General features: G+C 49.1%; 1 protein-coding gene across 4 annotated transcripts in view; it reads left to right on the forward strand.

The window, feature by feature from the left end:
• The window catches only part of LOC133254991 (heme transporter FLVCR2), a 56,473-nt gene that overhangs the window by 12,793 nt on the left and 20,195 nt on the right, over positions 1 to 23,485 (forward strand). For 3 of the 4 annotated variants that reach the window (XM_061429500.1, XM_061429497.1, XM_061429499.1), the window contains exons 2-3: positions 15,937 to 16,078; positions 18,514 to 18,654. In XM_061429500.1, the coding sequence (XP_061285484.1) occupies positions 15,937 to 16,078; positions 18,514 to 18,654 (283 nt within the window). The remainder of the gene's footprint in view (positions 1 to 15,936; positions 16,079 to 18,513; positions 18,655 to 23,485) is intronic. The other variant, XM_061429498.1, reaches the window with a different exon arrangement.

A 23,485-nucleotide genomic window follows, 5' to 3' on the forward strand; every position in this document is an offset into this window, starting at 1 on the left:
ATGCCTGGATTGTCTTCCTGACATGACTCAATCTTACTCCTTCAGTGGAAAAATCTATTCAGTCCTTACAGGGCACCTTGAACTCTGCTGGGCCAACGATGGTTAGAACACCATCTTTAGCCCTGCTGTGTACTCTTGGACAAGGCCTTAACTTTTCTAACTTTTGGCATCTTCTTTTGTAAGATGGAGATAATATTGAAAGAAAACATTAGTTACTCAGTTGTATCCGACTCTTTGTTACTCCATGGACTGTAGCCCACCAAGCTCTGTCCATGGAATTCTCCAGGCAAGAATACAGGAGTGGGTTGCCATTCTCTTCTCTGGGGATCTCCCTGACCCAGGGGTCGAACCCAGGTCTCCTACATTGCAGGCAGGCTCTTTACCATCTGAGCCATCTGGGAGCCCACAGGAGATAATATTAGCTAATGGACATGAACTTGGGAAAACTTGGGGAGGTGGTAGGAACAGGGGAGGCCTGGAGTGCTGTAGTTCGTGGGGTCACAAAGAGTCAGACAGGACTGGGCAGCTGAACAGCAACTGCAAAAGGCGGCTGAGGGGAGGAATGAGTGCATTTAGTGAGCAGAGTTTATCTGCTGAATGAAGAACAGGTGCTGTCACTACTGTATCCTCAACACGGATAATTGGCTGCTGATCTGGAAAGAGACCAACACGAAATGCTCATTATAGCACTGTGTGGCAGGCTTAAGGGTCCGTGTGCACAGGACATTTAGGGCTCACTCTGTGGGAGGACATGCTCCAGAGTGAATGTCCGGGGACCCAGCTGGACAGCATCCCCAAGGGGGTGATGGTTATGAGCCAATTCTCCATGAATGAAGTGACCAGGAATTGGGTCAACAGGGAAGAGCGGGCCTTTCTAGAAGTTTCCAGGCAGTATCCTGATGGGGACTTGTTCCTCTTGAGAACTACTCAGACTAAAAGCTGTCTGGTGCTGGTTGATGGAACCTGGCATCTGTGTTGAAGATTTTAGGGTCTCGGGGATGATACAGGTACTGGGCCAGCTCTACACATCAGACCTCAGGCTTACAAACCTAAGACCCTACTGAAGGAGGGATGGCACCCAGGCTTATCAGGTGGACACAGCCCTTTTCCACTGCCTGATTCTTGATGTTTATCCAACAAAGCTGTTAACAGGATGTCCTTCCCTTGCCTTCACCTCCCCCCATCCCCCCACCTCCTCACCTCGCCCCCGACATCAAAGGGCCCTGTGTGAATTGGTTGGATCCCTATCAGAGATCCCTATCAGGGCTTTTTCCCCAGTGGCTCAGACAGTATCTGCCTGCAAAGCAGGAGACCCGGGTTCAATCTCTGGGTTGAGAAGACGCACCTGGAGAAGGAAATGAAAACCCACTCCAGTATTCTTGCCTGGAGAATTCCACAGAGAGAGGAGCCTGGTGGGCTATACAGTCCAGGGGGTTGCCAAGAGTCGGACACAACTCGGTGGCTAACACTATCAGAGATGATAAAGAGCTACAGGGTTAGGGTGTAAGTGGGGTTTGCTCTTCTTTCTTTCTTCTCTCTCTCTTGACTTCTGTCTAGCACCATCCCAAACTTAACCCAAGGGAGCATCTCCCTTCTCTTGGTTCTTCAGGACTATGGGCCTTTGTCTTTGCTGAGTTATTCAGGGGTGGGAGGTATCCTGCAGGTTCTGGAGGCCCATCCGGACTCCTCTGCCTCTTCCCCCTTTTGCAAGCATCTCTCCTTTTCTCTGCTGGTGAAATCTGTAGCTTGGCCTCTGAGCCCCACACGGTTGGAGATGAGGCCTTGCCCCAGCGTGAGGACAGAGAGGAGGGTATTGGGAGGTAGGGCTGGCTTTCCCTTGCTCATCAACTTCTCGGGATTAGACAGAGTGTCCCCGAACCACGAGTGGAGTGGTATTTGCTGTGGCTCCTGTCCGACTCTTTCTTTAGAGAGGAGGTGAACACAAATCCCTTTTGGTACCAGATCAGTCTTGATGGGACAACTCTGCTGACTCCAGGAAGGAAGGGGACAGGAGCTGGAGCAAGGTTGGGGGTTATTTTTCTTCCTCTTCCTCTCCCCTGGACATTCCTGATCTCTACCCCTACGTTGCTGTGTTGGCATGGCTGCGGCTGCCCAGCTGGCTCTGGACGCAGCTGTCTCTGCTCAGGGCCATTTGCTGTGTCCACCAACTCAGAAATGTAGGAAGTGGGGTGCCATGAGTTGTGGCCTTAAAGCAGGGTCCATTGCAACCAGCTGTTTGGGGTGGTGACTCCCCTTGAGCAGTCCTCGCCTCCTCAGACCTTTGACCTGGGCTTCCTGTTTGTGGAGCCCCTCAATGAACTCAGAGGCCCGTTTCTTCTCTGTCAAGGAGCTAGGCAGGAGCACGCCGGGGTCCCACCATCCACCCCTTCCTGGGACTCCAAGGGAGACAGCAGCTGAGAATTAGCTCTTGATTTCTGTCCTTGGGGGATGCTAAGTCACTTCAGTCATGTCCGACTCTGCAACCCTATGGGCCGTAGCCCATCAAGCTCCTCTGTCCATGGGATTTCCCAGGCAAGAATACAGGAGCGGGTTGCCATGCCCTTCTCCAGGAGATCTTCCTGACCCAAGGATCGAACCCTCGTCTCCTATGTCTCCTGTATTGGCAGGCAGGTTCTTTACCACTAGCACCACCTGGGGAGTCCTCGGGGCAGTGAAGGGCCATTGTTTCTAAGTGAGCTCCAGGAATCTCCAGCTTCAGCACCACCTGGGCAGGGGATGGGGAAAGGGGGAGTGTTGTTGTTAGATATGCAGATTGCCAGGCCTAGGGGGCCAGATCCAAGGAATTACCCTCTCCAGGGTGGGACTTTAGAATCTGTGGTTTTGATTCTCCACCAGGAACTGTGATACTGAAATTTGAGAAGTCCTGGTACGGGAGCCGTGGGACCCTGACCCGGCTCTGCCAGCCCCCGTCTTTGGGGCCTCCTGTTGGACACCTGCCCTCTTGGGGCATCAGCTTCCTTATCTGTAACAAGGAAGCCAGCCTCACAGGTGGACATCCATGTTAAACGATGTGTGAAAGCTCCTGAGCCCGGAGGAGCCTCCATAGACATTCACTGAGTGCACATCCGTCTTCTCCCTCCCACCAGACTCAGGTTCGCAGCACTCCTTCAGGTGCCTCTGGATCTAGGCCTTTCTTTCACCTCAGCTGCTGTCCCAGGAACACCACTCACTGACCCTCCTCCCTGACATCATAGGTCAGGAAGGAACTTAAGCAGACCTGCCTGTCCACTCCCTCCACCGATGCGTTAGGTTGGTGCTGGCATCGCCACCCTTCTAGAAATAGGTCACCCCCCATAAGACCTTGTTTATAGAAAACAGGCCAGAAGAGGCCCTGGTGGGCACATGGTGGGGACTAAGAAAGTGCTGATGGAAAGATGGACGACTGCTGTTCTGGTTTTACCCTTTATCTTTGGGGCATTATCTTCTCATTGCTGAAGGGAGATTCCAGAGCATATATTTGCCATGGAATGACATGTCACCCAGGGCCTCAGGAGCATGGGAGTGGTGGGTGGAGGAAAAATGCAGCTTGGCCCAGCCCTCCTACTAATCTTTTCCACTTTTTATGTGTCAGTGGGCCTCCTGAGAAAATCCCCTCCACCTGCTTCCTCAGCAGCCTTGGAAGCTGGTCCTGGGAAGAGTGGCAGGTGGGGAAGCTCCTCCTCCTTTGAGACTGGCTGACTTGAGGGGTGAGACCTGGGAAGACCTGGCTGCCAAGAGACATTCTCAGCCTCTAGCCTTGGGACAGGCATCTCGATAATGCCTTGCTTTATTTGTGGAGTAAAGACAGTCCTAGGGCTTCCCTGGTGTCTCAGTGGTAAAGAATCTGCTTGTCAAGCAGGAGATGCGGGTTTGATCCCTGGGTCAGGAAGATCCCCTGGAGCAGGGAATGGCAACCCATTCCAGTATTCTTGCCCAGAGAATTCCAGGGACAGAGGGGCCTGGCGGGTTACAGTCTATGGGATCGCAAAAGAGGCAGCCACTATACAACGATAATGACAGTCCTCCTTGGAAATGTTCGGTTCTCTCAAGGCTACTGTGAGGGAAGGAAGTTGTGTTTGCAGGGATCAGACCACCACTGTAATTTTGTTGAGAGACACCCAGAGATATTGACATTTTCTCCAGTTACTGTACTGCCTCTGACTCACTGTCCAGAAAGAACTTTAAGAAGAAAGTTATTTATTTACTTGGCTGTTTCGGGTCTTAGTTGGGGCATGTGGGATCTAGTTCCCTGACCAGGGATCGAACCCAGGCCCCCCTACATTGGAAACATGGGCTCTTAGCCACTGGACCACCAGGGACGCCCCTAGAAGGAACTTTGATAATAGGTCCAGAGTAATTGTTAGCCATTCTATAATGACCCAAACACATTCCTTAGTTATGTAGCAAACCCCATTGCAAAGGACCCCATTGGTCCCTGGCTCATCTTGGGTCTCAGACCACGTGTTCCTGGGCTGCTTGAAGCCTGGCTCAGTGAGGCTCTGTGGGAAGAGAGCAGGGCTGGGAGTGGACCCACAGAAGTCCTGATGTTACCTCACTACCGATCAGCTCTGTGACTTTAGCGAGTTGAGCCAACTCAGTTATGAAATGGAGAGAAGGACGGGCCCTCCCAGGGCTCTGTGTCTCATCTGTGCCATGGGCTTCCTGCTGTTCACCTCACTGGATGGTTTTGATGCTGTTTGCAAGCTGGATGTGCAGGTGCCTTGAAAACTGAAATTCTGTGCAAAAGGGCTTTTGAAAGTGAAAATGATAGTCGCTCAGTCGTGCCCAACTCTTTGTGATCCCAGGACTTATACAGTCCATGGAATTCTCCAGGCCAGAATACTGGAGGAGGTAGCCTTTCCCTTCTTGAGGGGATCTTCCCAACCTAGGGATCAAAACCAGGTCTCCCACATTGTAGGCGGGTTCTTTACCAATGGAGCCACAAGGGAAGCCCAGGAATACTGGAGTGGGTAGCCTACCCCTTCTCCAGGGATTGTTCCTGACCCAGGGATTGAACCGGCATCCCCTGTATTGTAGGTGGATTCTTTACCAACTGAGCTATCAGGGAAGCCCCTTACGTGCCCTGAAAAAAGTATCTGTAGACTTGCCCATGACACTCAGAAAGTAAAAGGCTTCCTGTATATAGATCAGGTCCTGGCCACCTGGTAAAGAGCCACCTTGGATTAGGGGCCACAGCCTTGGTTTACAGGGCTCACCATTCTTAATTTTAGAATCAGTTGCTGATTTTAGAAAAAGTTCTAGTTGTTCTGGTTGTTGGGGCCTCTCCCAGAGCTGCTGGGTTCCAGAGCATCCCTGCTGATTTGATCTTTTTGACTTGAGCCATGATGCAGCTCCTGAGGTCCTATGGACCATTCTAACTCCTTTTTGATTCCAAGAAGGGCCTTTTGCAAGGGGATGGCACAAAGCAGCTTTTCAATCTCTGTATGCCCTGGATGGCTCCTGTCTTCAATGTAGGCAGTAGCCTTGGTGTCAGAACACAGAACTGACTTAGTCCTCACTGTCAGGAGATGGGTCCCAGGAGTAAGAAGTCTTTCCTCAGGGCCTAGTAGTCCTGGTGTTACCACATTTTCTCCCAGGCCCCTTACAGTTGGGCTTTCCTGGTGGCTCAGTCGGTAAAGAATCTGCCTACAATGCAGGAGACCCGAGTTTGATCCCTGGGTCAGGAGGATCCCCTGGAAAAGAAAATGGCAACCTACTCTGGTATTCTTGCCCCGGAAATCCCATGGACAGAGCAGCCTGGTGGACTACAGTCCATGGGGTCGCAAAGAGTCGGACACGACTGAGCTACTAAACCAGCACCCCCAACCACCTAAGGGTGATGCTGACCCACGGTGACAAGCGGGGCTGGCGGGGCTCAGACCATCCACGTGAGTGTGATCACTGACTTTTCTCTCTCCAGAGTTCTTCTGTCTCTCCTTGGGGAAGAGAGGACCCCATTATCTGCCCCAGGAGTGCTTGCCTTGTATTCTCATGCTGCTCCACAAAAATCCGCATCCTTTACCAGGGTGTCCCCACTGCGGGCCGGATCTCTGTCCCTTGCAAGTACCCGACACAGGCCCCTGGCCATCAGTCTGTGTTTCTCTTTGAATTCTATTGATACTGGATTGCAACCATTCCAGCCAGCCTCTGGGTGTTTCCCCAGTTGACAGACCACTCGTAATGTGACAAATGAGAGCAGTAAATGAAGGCTCTAACCCCCTTGGCTGTCTATCTCATGTGGTAGAACCTTGGATTAAGGGTTTCGATGGCTGGTTGGTTTGTCGTTATGTCTGACTCTTTGTGACCCTATGGACTGTAGCGTGCCAGGCACCTCCATCCATGGAATTTCCCAAGCAGGAATACTAGAATGGGTTGCCGTTTCCTTCTCCAGGAAGTCTTCCCAACCCAGGGATTGGATCCAGCTTGGCAGGTGGCTTCTTTGCCCCTGAGCCACCTGGGAAGCCGTTAAGGCCTATGTGTATATGTGCTAAGTCCCTTCCGTGGAGTCTGACTCTTTGCAACCCTATGGATTGTAGCCCACCAGGCTCCTCTGTCTATGGGATTTCCAGGCAAGAACACTGGAGTGAACTACCATGCCTTCCTCCAGGGGATCTTCCTGACCCAGGGATTGAACCCACATCTTTTACATCTCCTGCATTAGCAGGCGGCTTACTTACCACTAGTGTAAACCCATTAAGGGCTATACTCTCCATTTATAGGGCCAAGCACTCTGACCTTTATGTCAGTTCTTGGGAGCTATGGTTTCTTTGAGACAATGCACCATAGCCATTATTTACTGACTGAACAAATATTTCTTGAATATCTACTCTGTGCCAACCCACATTCTGAGCTCTTAGGAAAGAGTTGTTTGGTCACTCAGTCATGTCCGACTCTTTGAGACCCCATGGACTTTAGCAATAGAAAAGAAAAGTTCCTGAATTCACATCTAAGAGAAGAGGGATTAGACTCTAAGGCTGATGGAGTGACTAGTGGTGGAAGTGTCGGGCCAGGTAGGAGGGGAGCTGACCTCAGGTAAGTAGGTCCTGGGTAACTCTCTAAATCCCAGGCCAGAGTTCATGGTATTACTCTCCGGGGATGGTGGTAGATATGGCTAATTAAAAGTTTTTCTGGTGCAAGGTTTATATTTTTTTTCCTTTCCAGATCTCTCTGGGACCATGAGGCAGGGCTAGTTACCTTATGAAGTTGGCATCTTAGGGAAAAACTACCTAAGGCCCCGCCTGTCTCTTTTTGGAGGCTCACCCTGAAGTGGGAGGAGCTGGGTCTGGCTCGTGGCAGCCTGTTAAGAAACCACTCTTCCAGGGCCTGCCTGTGAGTAAGCCCTCTGGTCTGAGTTTCACCTCTGAAAGTCAGAAGTGGGGGTCTTTCAACCAAGGAAGCCCAATCAGACTCAGATGAAAACTTGGGAGTATTAGAAGTGTGTATGGTCACATAAGGGGCTTCCTGATAGCTCAGCTGGTAAAGAATCTGTCTGCAATGCAGGGTTCAATCCCTGGGTTGGGAAGATCCCCTGGAGGAGGGCATGGCAACCCACTCCAGTATTCTTGCCAGGAGAATTCCATAGACAGAGGAGCCTGGCGGGCTAATGGGGTCACAGAGTCAGACACGACTGGCGACTAAGCGTGCACTCATGGTCACATGAACTGCTTTCAGGAATGACAGCATATGACATATCAGACAAAGGAAACAGTTCTTCTGCTTTGGGCTATTTCACCATCTGTCACCAGGCAGGGAGTGGTGAGGTTGAGCATGGGAACAGTACCCGAGATGTGTGAGTTCAACTGTTGGCTGCCGTGGGCTGGCATCTGATTGGGGGTTGGTGGAAGTGCCAAAGCTCCATCTCAATGGAGCTTTTTATTTTTTCCAAGAGTTGGAGAAAGTGAGGTCTGCATCTGCCCCTTTCCTGGCCTGGTGGTTAGAAAGATGTCCCTTTTCTTTCCTCTTCCCCGACTGAATCACTGGGGAAGTTCTAGGAGCCTGTGGCCACTGGCTGTCCGCTCTGTCATGCGAGGGACCTTTGGCCATGAGTCGGGCACTTGGGGAAAGGGGAGCAGAGGCTGGAAAGGGGGGTAAAGGCTGCTCTCACCTAGACCAGGACTGAGCCTTTGCTGATGTCACCACAAGCACAATTTCAGGAGCAACAGCTACCCTTAACAGGAGGCATGTGTGCATCAGGAGCCTCCTGAGGTGATGACTGAAAGCAGCACAAATATGAAGCTGAACTAAAAGAAAAAAAAAGCCCTTTGTCAAAAAAATTAATCAAAATTTCCCAGTAGAACTCAGGCCCCTTCCCTAAACTTAGCACCTTCTCTGTTTAGAGCCCAGGGTACCTCTGCTATCTGCACCCTCTCAATAATGAGGAGGAAACCCATCCCCAAGGCTGTAGGTCAAGTTCAAGGCGTGTTGGCTGCTTGGAAGCTTGGTAATGCCCTTTGTCTTGCATTTATCTCCTCCCCTACCTTTTAGTGTGGAGCTTCCTATCAGTGGGTGTTCAGTAAATCTTAAGTGTAGGTTTGAGGGTGGGTGGTTGATCAGCCTACATTCCAGTGACCCCCGTGTCTGATTTTGGGGAGCTCCAAATTGGGGGTCTTCCCTGCGTTATTCCACCTTGCATCTGCTTTCTTTTGGTGGTCAACTCTTGCAGTTCAGCAAATTGCTACTCTGCCCAGCTTCTTTGCTGTAGCAGAGACTGGCAATACTTGATTTAGGTTTGAGCTGTGGAGTTCTAAAAGTCTTCTCTGTTCAGAAGGTATTTCCTGAGCCTCATCTCTGTTCTTGGCAGAGTACTGGTGTGGCATGGGGAGGGGTCACACAAGGTAAGATTTATCAATGTCCCTCTCCTAAAGTCTAGCTGGAGAGATGACAAATAGCCTACATGGAAGACAATCAGAAGTCAAGCATGTAAGAACAGGAAAACCCATAGGGGTTGACTAAGTGGTCATCAGTCAGACTATAGCTGGAACCACATCTGCTGATTGCTTCCTCCAGTAGCTAGACTCATGGGAGGCGCTTGAATGATAGCATTGCACCTGTAAGCCTGGAGATGTTATCAGGTCTCTGAGGCAGTTACTTCCATGAAATATGCCCAGTTTGTCAAGGGACTTGGAATCTGTTTGCCAAGGGCTCGCGTCTCAGTTCTGCCATTAGAAGCTGGGTGACCTTGGGCAAAGTTATAGTTTTCTCTTCTGTAAAAACCAAACCAGAGATAATCTTGATGACTTCAGGGAGTTGTTGTGAGGAATTTAATGAAATAGCATGAAAAATCATTTAGCAACTGCCTAGCACACAGTGGGTGCTCATTATGTATTCATGTCCTTCCTTCTGCTTTGAATAACAGCTAGGACTGGAATGTTCAGCCAAATGGTTAAGGCTACGGACTCTAGTACCCATGGCCTGAACTTGAAGCCTAGCATAGAACACTTGCTGTTCTGTGACCTTGGACAAGCTACTTAAATGACTAGTTTTCTCAATTTTAAAATAGAGATTTGGGAACTTCCTTGGTGGTCGAGTGGTTAAGAATCCGCCTTCCAATGCAAGGAACACGTTCGACCCCTGGTCAGGGAACTAGGATCCCACATGCCATGGGGCAACCAAGCCTACACACCACAGTGAAAACCCAGCACCGCCAAAACAGCATAGAAAGCAAAACAACAACAAAAAATAGGGATTAAAGGAGGGTGTGTGTGCACGTAGGTACAGCATTTAGAAGCAGAGCCTGGTGGGCTGCCGTCTCTGGGGTCACACAGAGTTGGGCACAACTGAAGCGACTTAGCAGCACCAGCAGCAGCAGGCCGGCAGCTGTGGCGTGCGAGCACAGTGAGTCAGCCTTGATGGAGCTTCTGACCTTCCCTGGGAGGCAAGTCTTACAGGCCGTCCCGGTGTCCCTGGTGCTCCTCCTGCCTCCACCTCACCTCTTTCCTCAAGCGCCTGCTAAGTTGCTTCAGTCGTGTCTGACTCTTGGCCTGCTAGGCTCCTCTGTCCATGGGATTCTCCAGACTAGAATACTGGAGTAGGTTACTGTGCCCTCCTCCAGCGGATCTTCCTGACCCAGATATCAAACCCATATCTCTTTCGTGTCCTGCATTGGCAGGCGGGTTCTTTATCACTAGCGCCACCTGAAGGACTGAGGAAATCCAAGAGTGTCAAGGTTATGTAAGCCACCAGCGCAATCACAGATTTGAGGACAAACCCTGTGATTAGGGGAGGGGATCCTAAGGGACTCTAGAGTCTGACCAGCTGTGACACGGCTTCTCAAGTTCTTAGGGACCTAAGCTTAGCGTTTTAAATCCAAAAACCTCTTTCATGGGCGATTTGTCCCCAAATCAGAGATTGTTTTTGTTCCTGAAGGTCTGCTCCATCCTTAATCCTGAGTTGGCTTTTTCAGAAGAAGCCAGGGGCTTGGATTTGGGAATTTAACAAATACAGTCATGTGAGCAGGCTCTGCCTGCACATTATTGCTGACTGTGATGTGTTCCTAGGAGCTGCCAGGTGGTCCTGGGTGGCCCCTCCTCATGAGTAAACTGTTGATCGAGTTCAGTGTTGCTGTGCCCAGCAGCTGCCTCGCTCCTTTCTGGGGCATCCAAGACTCAGTCCCAGGACCGCCCTCTGAGCCTGGGCTTTCCTGCAGCGTGCCACGCCGCCCTGGGGGCCCAGAGGCTTTTCTGTGCGTCGTTTTGCCCAGATTAGTTATGCCTTGATCACTGAGGTGTGGCGTGTTCACTGAGGTGTAAGCAGTGGTCTGAGTGGCCCTGGCCAAGCGGGGAGAGCAGCGTAATAGGTGCGGAATTTTGTGTTGAGGTGCCCACTTGCCTCCGCAGCACCGCTTTGTGGTGTTCAAATGCACACAGCAGTGTGTAGGGATGGACCTTGAGTGCTGAAGTCACTTCTGGGTTTGTCCACAGGGTGTGGTGGCAGCCTCCCTGCGGGTGGCCCTGCTGTCCACGTCTGAGGGACCAGAGTCCAGACGTGAGCCCAGTAGTGGGTGGGTTTGTGTGTATGGGATGGAAAGTTGACATACTGCTTTTTGTAACACCTTTTGGTGCTTCCCTGGTGGCTCAGATGGTAAAGAATCTGCCTGCAGTGTGGGAGGCCCGGGTTCAATCCTTGGGTGAGGAACATTCCCTGGAGAAGGAAATGGCAGCCCATTCCAGTATTCTTGCCCAGAAAATTCCATGGAGAAAAGGAGCAGAGAAGGATGAGGAGGAGAACCAGGGTAGGTGGCTGAGCGGATGCATCGGTCAAACGAGCACGTCTTGTTTGTCCAGGTGGCCTGTCCTCCCAGGGTTGTCGCCCATGCTGTGGGAGGGCGTGGTGGGTGGGAAGGGAGTGAACCCTCCTGACATAGAGCATCCTGCTGTGAAGTCCATTCCGATGGGCCCACTAGTCCTCAGAGCAACCCCCTGAGCGGCAGTACAGTACCTTCCTGTGGGCTAGGAAACAGGCGAAATGAAGGGAAATAACATGTCAACGTCAGCCTTCTAGTGACTGGCAGCTGGCCTGTGAACTCAGACCTTTCTAACTGCGGAGCCTAAGCCCTTAACTACTGTATAGAGTGATGACAAGTCAGAGGGACACTGGGGTACAAAGGAGGAAGGGGGAGAGGTTTGCTTTGAAATGAACAATGTTCACTCTTAAAATGAACCTCATGGGTGTGAGCTCCTTGAGGAGCAAGGTGATTCCCAGTGAAGACATAAGGAGACCAAGTTGGAAGGGAGCCTTCAACCCCGGGGCTTCTGCTGCAGGGAAACTGCTGACTCACTAAGGGGACATTTCTGATCCTTGGTCCCAGGGAGCTAGCTCTTGGGAGCCCTGAAATCCAAGAGATATGTTATCCTGATCTGGTGACAATGGCCAAAGGGGAGGAGTGAGGCAGTGGGGGCCTAGCCGTGGGGCTGTGGGCCCGGCTTTCTCTGATCAGCCGGTCTGCCTGGGGGAGGAAAGGGCCGAGGAGGAATGAGATTCGGTGGGTGAGAACCTGCTTGCTGATATGGTTGCTTCCTATCAAGAGGAGCAGCAACCTCCTGGCCAATACCTGGGTCTGGAGGATGAGGTGCCTGCGACCCTGGCAGAGGGCTCAGATGGGGACCAGTGGTCTGTCCTGGTTCCGGTAGGACTGAGCCCTCACCATGGTGTTGACACAGAGCTCCCTGCCTTTTGCGAAAGCCCCAGGGTCTTCCTTAGATAGTCTGGGCGTGTTCATGATCAGGCAGCTTTGGGGAGACCCTGGATGGTCTGGGCATGTTCATGACCAGGCAGCTTTGGGGAGCAGCTTTGTGCCTGGGTTCTGATTCTGTCTGACTTGGGGCTTTTCTGGGTGACCCATGTGGATGGTGATGGGGACAGTGGTTCTGTGGGTCTCAGAGCAAATAAAACACATGTTGTGATGTGCTGTGTAGTGGTTAAGTGTGGACGTCTTACCCCAGATGCAGCCTCGTGATTTCTGGATTAATTTTTGCTCTGCCAAGTTCGTGAGCGAGAATGACAAGTGATGCATGACGCGAGTATGGCTTCCTCCTGTCACCCGAAGCCCTCAGGCTGCATAGGCGTGTTTTTAACTGGGACATTTGCTCTGCAAGTGCTCATGATCGCAGCTCTTGCAACAGGGTTTAGATGTCATCCTTGCGTTTGCAGAAAGGGTGAAATCAAATCAAAGATAAAAATAGAGTGTCTTCCCAGTCTGCATCTCCATCCTTCATTCACCCCGTTTGGATTAAACGTCTTCTTTAGGGGCAAAGTGCACCATTGTAATTAGGCTCCTAGGCTCTGAAGGCTGGAGACTGTGACTGGGTTTGTCTGTGAGTTGTGTACTTTGCCCATGACTATTTGAGGAGGATAAAACTAGAACAAATGCTGGGGCAAAGGGCAAGCCAGAACCAGTTAGCAGTGATTTTTTTTTTTTTAAGCAGTGATTTTTAAGCCTTTACATTCATGGTGTGGGTCCTTGCTTTTTTTGTGAGCATGGAAAAGATGAGGATCCTACCCTTGGGAGCAGCATTCTCTCAATTCTTCACATTTTTCTTGGCCTCACTTGGGCTGCAGGTCTCTGGTTTTCACCCTGGTGGGTGTCCTCTCAAGTGTGTGACAGAACTCAAAGGAGTGAAAATATAGGCTTCTAGGTTGACTGATATCACACCAGCACCGTTTCCTGGGAGGCAGGAGATGAGCTGGGGCCCAGAGTCAGACAGAACTGGTTTGGGAACCCAACTCTTATGCTACCAGCCAGTGTGATGCTGGCTGCGTACTGACCAGTTTTTCTCATTTTTGTCTTTGTTGTAAGAGTTCATGGACTAAGTGAAAAAGATAAGCTGTATTACATGCCCAGTGCCTAGCAGATGCTCAAAAGCTAGTCAGGATCCTACCCTCTTCCCACCCACAGCCCCACACTGATTTTCTTCCCTTACGACTGGAAATACAGCATGGTTTGTAGAAAGAACATGGTCATTAGTGGGCAGACCTGTGTGATTCTACCAGCTTTGTGTAGATAAGACCTTCTACCAATATCCATCTGTCCATCCACCCAGCCAGCCAACATGGCTGAGTTCCTGCTAAGGCACAGACTCGGGATCTAGGAGCTGGGTATAGGGCTCTGCACACTCACTGAGCATGGCTTTCAAGAAGCAGGAGAAATATATGCTCTGGAAAACAGAAGAGGCAGCAGCTGGCAGTGCAATCCCTGTGTTTGAATGTTCACACTGGGTATGAAAGTACTGCCAAAGCTGGCATCCTCCTGGAGAAAGGTCCCTGTGGGACAGCCTTGCCACCTGGCCAGGGCTGCCTCAGGCCCTTAAGCTGATTGCCCCATCCTGAGGCTGCAAAAGTACTCATTCAGGCTTAGAGTGTGGACGGAGTGTGGACAGAGGATGGAGGGGGGCCTCTGAGGGCTCAGGTGTGCAGCGTGGACCCAGCTGGGAGGACCTCCCTCTGAGGCAGAAGATCACTGGACATTAGGTCCCCCTCCATCAAGGTCCTTTTGAGAATGAGAGAATCCCAGGACCTTCAGTGAAGTCCCGTATCTTCCCTCATTCTTGCCAAAGGGACCCTCTGGCATCCTGTTTGACGCTAGATCTGCAACTTCAAAGCGCTTAGGAAACCAGAGAGGGCGTGCAGTGGCCCAGCTTCCCAGCTGTGAAGACTACATTTGCCCCTCTATCTTTGGCTGGTTTTTACCCTCAACATCTTGGAGACCAGCAGTTAAGAAGCGGGACTCAACTCTGATAGATTAATGTAAGTGAGGATCAGATAAAGCTCTAAGGACACGAAATACCTTCTCTCATGGAGGAGCCTGCTCGCTTGGACTTTTCTCATGACTTTAGCCCTGAAGAGCAATCTAGGCCCCATGAAGGAGGCACGTCTTCGAGATGCCAGGAGATCTGGTTTCTCAACTCTGTGTGACCCTGAACAAGTCACTAAACCTCTATTTGGCCCTCTAATAATGGGTGTATAACAGAGGATGATAAAGGAACTCTGGAACTATTGTTCAATCATTTCAACCCACAAGTACCTCCATTTGTGTTACCTTTTGTATCTTTCTTTTAATTCTCCCTGCCCCCACTAGATTATAAAGCTCCTTGAAGCAGTACTCTGCCATATATGTCTCTGTACTCCCTCAGAAATCTAGCAGAATACATTTCAAAAAGCAGGTGCTTAGAAGATCAGTTTGACTTGTTGATTGTATACAGTACGCACTGGAAGAATGCTACTCTGAACCTGTTGATGATGACTTTTGAGACTATTTCAGAGCTAAGAATCACTAGTGAGTACCTTGAGTGGCTATAATTGACAGGCTAGAAAACCGACTGGGACGATGAGTGCATTGGCAGTTAATGATGTTGTAATCGGCCTGAAAGCAAATAGCTTATCTCCCTGCAGTTGCTTTCAAATTCAATAAAGGAGAAGTGGTACCTTAACACAAAAGAGTTAGCGTCTCTCAATTCTAGAATTTGAATCTTGCATGAGTTTTCAGGCTGTGTTCCAATTTCCACCTTGGTATTTCATGTGGCAGAAGGGTTTGGGGCCTTGTATCTCAGCTGGTCACTCCTGAATCACGGTGTTTCTGCTGTCAGAAATACTCAACTGTTAGGTCCCTGAAGTTAGAACTGCAGTGCTGATATGAGATGTTTCAGTTTGTTGGGGTATGTGAGTATGTGTGTGTGTGTTTATAGCCAGTTTGCATGTTCCTATGTCCTGTGTATATAAATTTATGCAGTTCTGTGAATTCACACCACAGATGCTTTCTAAATGACAAGTTACAGAGTGAACTGAAACATTTACGTTTGTCAGTGTGGTCACAATGTTTGGCTTCCGTCTCTCACTGGATGCAAGTTCTTGGGGTTATAGTGTATAGAATTTATCCCTCAGGTGGTCTCTCAGCTACAGTTTAACAGATTCAGTGAAATCAAGAATTTAACTGGAATCAAAAGCAAAACTAGCGTTGTTTTACTTTACCACAGAGATGGGAGTATAAAAACTGTTCTTCATTAATTTGTTGTTAGAAAAAAAAATCGCCTGCAATGAGAACCCCAACTACAATCTTTTTCAGTGGTTCCCTCGTAGCTCAGTCAGTAAAGAATCTGCCTGCAAGGCAGGAGACCTGGGATCGATTCCTGGGTCGGAAGATCCCTTGGAGAAGGAAAAGGCAACCCACTCCAGTATTCTTGCCTGGAGAATCTCATGGACAGAGGAGCCTGGCAGGCTACAGTCCTAAACTGTACACTAAACCACCATTGATAGTGATGGTGGTCAAGAGGGTGTGTGGGTTGAGCTGTCAATCAAAAGAAAGATCTCTGGTGTCTTGAGTGGGAAACAACCCCTGTCTGGGTTTTAAGGACTGGAAGTTGAGGATTGTTTCTTATTAGGAGTCTCTTAAATGTGTGCCTCTTGGCTATTGATACTATAATTGATTGTCTCTGTCTTCTATAGCTTGGAATTGCCATTGGGTTCTTGGTCCCTCCCGTCTTGGTACCCAACATCAAAGACCAGGACAAGCTTGCCTACCACATCAGCATCATGTTCTACATAATAGCAGGTGTGGCCACTCTGCTTTTCATCCTTGTCATCATAGGTAAGGTCACTGATAGACCCATGGGGGGCGGGGAGACAAGGATGTCCTGCTGACCTGGGTGAGGACCTTGTGAATATGGCCCTAGAATACCATTCTGGGTATCATGTATTTTATAAAACATGTCTATAGAAACTGGAAGCCAAGCTTCCAATGGTCTTCAAATGTTTTAGCCAGAGTAGTTGCTTCCAATACAATATTAACTGGTCCTGTGTGCTTTGTTAGATGCTCAGTCAAGATTAGTTCTAATGACCAGTTCCTCCGTATGACCTTATTAGAATTAATGGGCAGCCTTGATCCCCTTGATGCAACTCTGCTGAGTACTTGTGACACCACAGGCCCTGTGCTGAGTGTACCTGTTCTCATTGACCCCTATGGGGCGGGGAGGGGGGCGGTCCTCGTATCAGTGTCTCTTAACCGAGAGAAAACCGTGACTTAAGAGGAGATAAGGAAATTATTCAAGATTAGATAGTAAGTGGCAGAGATTGAATTCTAGCCTAAGCTGCTGACTCCATAATCTACATTTCTGAAACAAAACAAGATTGACCCACAAACACTAAAGCTCTCATATAATCACCCGAGAATGCCTGGGGCCCACATTTTTTAAATACTTTGAAAAAATGTGTATAGGATAATGCTCATTATGAAAAAATCTAGAAGATACAAAAAAGCATACACAAAACAATGACCATTAACTTAGCCTAGAATTAGTTAATCCCAAACTCCAGCCCCAGAGAACTACTGTTACTCCATGTATACAGATTTAATCATTGAGATGTTTGGTTAGTATAATTTATATCATCTTTTATTATCTGAGTAATATCAGATGGGCTGTGATAAAGAGTGTAGAAGAAGTTTTCATTTTCAGTGAGTCAGTTTCTTTAAAGGTTAACGAGCTTTCATTTAATATTTGAAACTTCACCATACACGTTAAAGATTTCCTTCCTGCCTGCCGGCCTCACCTCCAGAGTCAAACATTATTATGATCATGGACTTCCGCTAGCTGATCTCACTGTGTCATTCCCTCCCTGGGGTCCACACTCAGAGGAAGGGCTTTTCAGAGTTTACAGAATCTCCTGGACGGAGAACCTGGAGTTCCTGGAAAGGTGAGAAAGGTGTTCCTTTGAAGCTGTGGTTGAGAACAGGAAAGAACATCCTCAGACAGCCTTGAAGTTTCGAATTGTAATGTGCTCAGCTCCAGATTCTTGTGTTGGTAGCAGGTGAGGGCCTGGTCCTTTGCAGAGATCCTGGAGTTGGGACCTTTCTTTGCTTTACATTATACTAACAAGCACTGACCACTGCTCACTGAGTAAGGAACTGAAAAATCTTATCCAAATTGTGGTTTGTGGTTGCCCAATCCTTGAGCAAACAGCTATTGTTGCCAAGATTAAAAAAAAAAAGTCTCTCGCCTTGATTTCTTTCCCCTGATAGAAGGGGAGGTGAACAGGTCAGACAATGATTGAGAGGTTCCCAGCGGGTGGGGGAAGTTGGCCAGGACTATTTCCGGAAAGGAAGAAGCAAGACTCTGAAGTCCGGACTGGAGATTTATCTGGGTGGAACGGGAAGACCTTTGATGTTCAAGAAAGTAAACCTCATTTCCAAAGCTTCCTCTAACTGGAAACCATCTCCTGACCTTTCAGGAGCATTCTCATGGAGGCTGGGGGTGAAGATGGTGCTTCAGCTGGGGGACCAGTTTAGGCAGACAGCTGGTTAAACTGATCTGGCCCCCAGAGAACTGGACAGCAGTCAGTGCAGTGAAATGGACTGTACCGGCTGTACTGAAACTAGAACCTACGGAGAATGGTTTTCCCCCTGTCCCTCCCAGGTCCTTCCTATCAGAGCCCCAGTCCTGCAGGAGCGTGTGTTAGTCCTCTGGTTTCCCAGGAGGCAGATGTCCGATTCACACTCTGAGAAACTAGGGAGGGACTCGAGGTCTCTGCAATAGGAGCAGCTCCTTCCCTCACTCAGGGAGTGTTTATTGGCAGCCGGTGCCAGGCTCTGTGCTCTCATGGGCAGCCCAGCCCTTTCCCCGGGAGGAGCTCTGGGGCTGAGTCCCTATCTGGGCCCACGAATCCCAGAGCCTCAGCTCTCACTTCCTTTCTGTCCACTGGTTACTATGGGATTCTTCAGTGCTCTGCCATTTGGTATTTGCCATTTATTACAGGACTCCTTTATCCTTGAGCACTGCCTGGAAAGTCCAATGATCGCAGCTGTCCAAAGGTCATTAAGAAAAAGAAGTCAAAGGACCAGCCCCTCAGCCACAGACAGCGAGATGCAGCTTCAAGAGAGGAGGCTCGAGAGGATTTAATCAAAGAATTAATATTTCCTTTTGGAGTCTGAGCCCCTTCTCAGATGAGGGAGCCAGCTCTTATCCGTGTGTCAGCTGTGCAGGAGTAGGACCAGGGGACTTGCAATGACCTCTGTTTGTTTCCTTTCAGTGTTCAAAGAGAAGCCTAAACATCCTCCAAGCAGGGCCCAGTCCCTGAGCTATGCCTTGGCGTCTACTGATGCTTCGTATTTAAGTTCCATCATCCGACTCTTCAAAAACCTCAACTTTGTGCTGCTAGTCATCACCTATGGTATGATACACGTGTGTCTGGGGTGTACTGGAGCTGGGCATGTGAGACAAGAGACCTGATGTTTCTGTGCGTCTTACAGTTTCCAGATCCCAAATGTATATGTAAAGTCGTCATTTAGGGTTAAGCAGAAGAGCCAGCTGTGCCTCAGAGTCTTCCCTGTTCCTTTAAGTTTAACCATCCCTTCCCCTGTCAAGTCACCCGGCAACATGCCTGCTGATCCTCCAAGTCTCATCCCAGTATGTCTGCTGTGAAGCAGTATTAGAAAGAAAGTGAAGTCGCTCAGTCATGTCCTACCAGGCTTAGCCTCAGTCATAGCCTAACAGGCTTCTCTGTCCATGGGATTTTCCAGGCAAGAGTGCTGGAGAGGGTTGCCATTTCCTTCTCCAGGGGATCTTCCCGACCCAGGGATCGAACCCGGGTCTCCTGCATTGCAGGCAGATGCTTTACCCTCTGAGCCACCAGGGAAGGCCTAAAGCAGTATTAGGTGACCGTTTATTGTGTTGTTCTTAGTACATCTTTTAGTAAGTGTTAGTTGCTCAGTTGTGCCCGACTCTTTGAGACCCCATGGACTGCAGCTCACCAGGCTTCTCTGTCCATGAGATTTTTCCAGGCAATGATACTGGAGTGGGTTGCCATTTCCTTCTCTAGGGGATCTTCCCAACCCAGAGATTGAACCCAGGTCTCCTGCACTGCAGGCAGATTCTTTACTGACTGAGCTACAAGGGAAGCTTGTAGCTTTTTTAGGGCTTCTCTGGTGGCTCAGAGGGTAAAGCATCTGCCTGCAATGTGGGAGACCCAGGTTCGATCTCTGGGTTGGGAAGGTCTCCTGGAGAAGGCAATGGCAACTCACTCCAGTACTCTTGCCTGGAGAATCCCATGGACAAAGGAGCCTAGTAGGCTACAGCCCATAGGGTCGCAAAGAGTAGGACATGACTGAGCGACTTCACCATACATCTTTAGAGAAGGAAATGGCAACTCACTCCAGTACTCTTGCCTGGAAAATCCCATGGTCGGAGGAGCCTGGTGGGCTATAGTCCATGGGGTCGCAAAGAGTCAGACAGGACAAGTCATTTCCAGATCTCTTTCCCCACACACTAGGAACTCCCTGAGAGTAGAGATTTATGTCTTTTTACCTGTATAGTTCATCAGCAGTAGGAGGACTTGTAGCCTGGAGCAGGTACTCCAGCAGTTGTTAGATGGGTGATTGAATGAATGTGTGGTTGGATGTTTACATGAGTCTCACTATGTGAATCACTCCCCAACCAATCCTTCATCTTCTAACTTGGCCTCTTTTCTACCTGAATGGAAGACAACATCCAAATTTCATGTAATTTTCTTGGCTTTGGTAAGATACATGTCAGTCTTTCTGCTGGCATATTGGCTTACCTTTCCAGCAAGGTGTTTGCAGCATCTTCTTTCTAATGATTAATGGTAATGTTGTCCTAGACCTGGGCAAGGACACAACCTCAGGGCATTCCATTAAAGGTGTCTTTACAGATCCACGCAAATCTACTGCTCTCCACTCTGCCCATTTACCCCTCCAGTTTGGTGTGATTACAATCCTGGAAGTATATCATGCTCAATAACCAGAAGAAAAAAGATGTGAGACTGGTTTGACATGACTTATTCTTAGTGAAATCCCAGTTGGCTATTGTTCAGTCGCTCAGTCGTGTCCAACTCTTTGCAACCCCATGGACTGCAGCATGCCAGCCTTCTCTGTCCTTCACTGTCTCCTGGAGCCTGCTCAAACTCATGTCCATCGAGTCAGTGATGCCATCCAACCATTTCATCCTCTGTCATCCCCTCCTCCTCCTCTTTCCCAGCATCAGGGTCTTTTACAATGACTTGGCTATACCCTTAGGTTTTCTCTAGGCTCCAAAACCATGTGTAATAACATTTGCTATGTGCCAAGATTTTTTATTTAACTCCCACCACACCAATGTGCGGTAAGTGGTATCATTTTCCCATTTTAACAGATGAGGAAACAAACTCAGAGAGATTAAGTAATACCTCAAGAATACACAGCTTTTAAAGGGCAGAGCCAAGATTCAAACACAGATTTGTCAGACTCCAAAGCCTGATCCATGATTGCCTGTGCTCCTTCCTTGAATTTTGGCAGGGAACGGCAACCCACTCCAGTACTCTTGCCTGGAAAATCCCATGGACAAAGGAGCCTGGTAGGCTGCAGTCCATGGGGTCTCAAAGAGTCAGGCAGGATTGAGCGACTTCACTTTCACTTTTCACTCTCGTGCATTGGAGAAGGAAATGGCAACCCACTCCAGTATTCTTGCCTGGAGAATCCCAGGGACAGAGGAGCCTGGTGGGCTGCTGTCTATGGGGTCGCACAAGGTCGGACACGACTGAAGCAATTTAGCAGTAGCAACTTAGCATTTTAAGCTTATCAATGCCCTTTACCTGAATTAAAGTGTTTGCCTGCTGAGGTGTTAGCTAAGAGGTGGTATCATCAGTAGAGAGGCACCCCTGGTTTTCAGGCATATGAATCGGTTAGGTGAATAGCACCAGGTATCCATGTCAGTCTTCAAGGTCTGTGGTCTCCAATCCTCCTCTGTCCACCTTCTCGGTTCTGAGTGTGTCTCTGCATTCATTCACAAAACAAAGTTTCTAATTCTCAGGGTGGCCAACTAAAGATAAAAATGGTGATAAAGTGGAGTTGCTCACCACTGAGAGATATTCAAGTGTAGGTGGAACCAGCCTACACTTTAGTGGGGATATTGTGGGGAATATCAGCCTATAGATGGATGGTGAATCATGATAGTGAAACTTTGGCCACCTGATGTGAAGAACTGCCTCATTAGAAAAGACCCTGATGCTGGGGGAGATTGAAGGCGGGAGGAGAAGGGGACGACAGAGGATGAGATGGCTGGATGGCGTCACGGATTCAATGGACATGGGTTTGGGTGAACTCTGGGAGTTGGTGATGGACAGGGAGGCCTGGCGTGCTGCAATTCATGGGGTCGCAAAGAGTCGGACACGACTGAGAGACTGAACTGAATTGAACTGAACTGAAATGTGATCTTTTGGTTCCTTTCCAGATTCAGGATTCCATGCTTCTAAGAACTTTCCCTTTTCCCTAGAATTAAACGTCTTGAGTGCATCAGCCCTTAACCGCTATAAACCTTATTGTGTCTGACAACAGGGCATTTGAGACCTACCATGGAATTCTAGGAGAAGGCAATGGCACCCCACTCCAGTACTCTTGCCTGGAAAATCCCATGGATGGAGGAGCCTGGTAGGCTGCAGTCCATGGGGTTGCTAAGAGTCGGACACGACTGAGCGACTTCACTTTCACTTTTCACTTTCATGCATTGGAGGAGGAAATGGCAACCCAGTCCAGTGTTCTTGCCTGGAGAATCCCAGGGACGGCAGGGCCTGGTGGTCTGCTGTCTATGGGGTCGCACAGAGTCGGACACGACTGAAGTGACTCAGCAGCAGCAGCAGCAGCAGTGGAATTCTAGGGCAGATAACTGCTTAATAAATATCTTCTGTGAGTGAGAATAGTGATGGTGGTATTAACCAGGCAGTGGCCTCATTCCGGAGGTTTCAGTCTTCAGTGCTAGAGGCTGTTGATGGCAGGGTCAGGTCACTGACCCATGAAAGTAAGAAATACCAAAATGTACGAGGAGCAGCACTGTTTGATATGGGCTGGGCTCTGGGTTCTGGATACTCTTCCTTATCTATCTGATTAAGTGATAACAGAGAATAAATGCGTAACACTTCTGGGATGGTGGAGTGAGGACAGTAGATCTTCTGATCCTCCATGAAAACAAAAACACTGGCAGACATTATCAGCATCAGTTATTTCAGGGTTCTTGACTAAAGGCTTAACCCAACGAGCATCTGTTCAAGGCAAATGGCTAAATAATGGTAAAGTAGCAAGCTTTGTGTCTTAACTTGTCCTATTCCAATCCTCCCCTCCAGACTCTGTGGTAGCCTTGAAAACTAGCTTCCCAGACATGATAGCTGTGAAAACTAGCAACCTCACAGCCACTGGAGGGGCCCAGACAATTTTGAACACCCCCCTGCCCCCCTCCCCAACAAAGTCCCATCCCTAGCTCACTGTTTATTTGACTTCCGTTTCCCTGGAAAGGCTCCATTCAGAGGATTTGCCTATATTTGACCTGACTCAGAGTTTTCTCAGTGGGAAAGCGCTATGTCCAGGGTATTTATTGAAAGCAGTCACTGTTTAACATCACAACTGTCTGAGGTTACAATACCAGTTGGGGTCATCAAGAGGCTGGCCAAAGATCTTGAAAGGAAAATCTGGAGAATGAGACAACCAGGGGGCTTTGGAAACCTCTGACATATTCTTAGCAGTCTAGAAATCTGCATGTCCAGAGCTGTGCACATGCCCAGGACAGACCCAGGGAAGTGCTAAAGTCTCACACTGGCTGAACGTGAAGCTCTGTGTAAGCGGAAAGTGAAGGCTAGGGCAGAGGTGGCACCACCCTGCTGAAGCATCACAGGCGAATCCCAGTGCATACATAGAGGTCCTCAGCAAAGTGGGAGACTTATGGGCTTACGGTATTTAAGGAAATCTCTGTCTAATCGTTAGCCCTAAACTAAGTTAGTAGCGCAGAAACCAGTGGCTGCACGTGACACAGGACACAGGTGTTACGAAATGAGTCCAAACTGCGGCAGCAAGGGTGGGGGAATGAGGAGAATCTCGTTTGTAGGGATGACATTATATTAAAAGTGTCCAGTTTCAAAAAAAAATAGAATTTCTTAACATTTTTCTCAAAAGCCTGGGGCAATCCCAGTGAGAAAGTGTTGAACTAATCTGGTTGTTTGCACACATTTCATTATGGTCAGA

This window comes from Bos javanicus, chromosome 10 (genome assembly GCF_032452875.1).
Source record: "Bos javanicus breed banteng chromosome 10, ARS-OSU_banteng_1.0, whole genome shotgun sequence".
NCBI classification, from domain to species: Eukaryota; Metazoa; Chordata; class Mammalia; order Artiodactyla; family Bovidae; genus Bos; species Bos javanicus.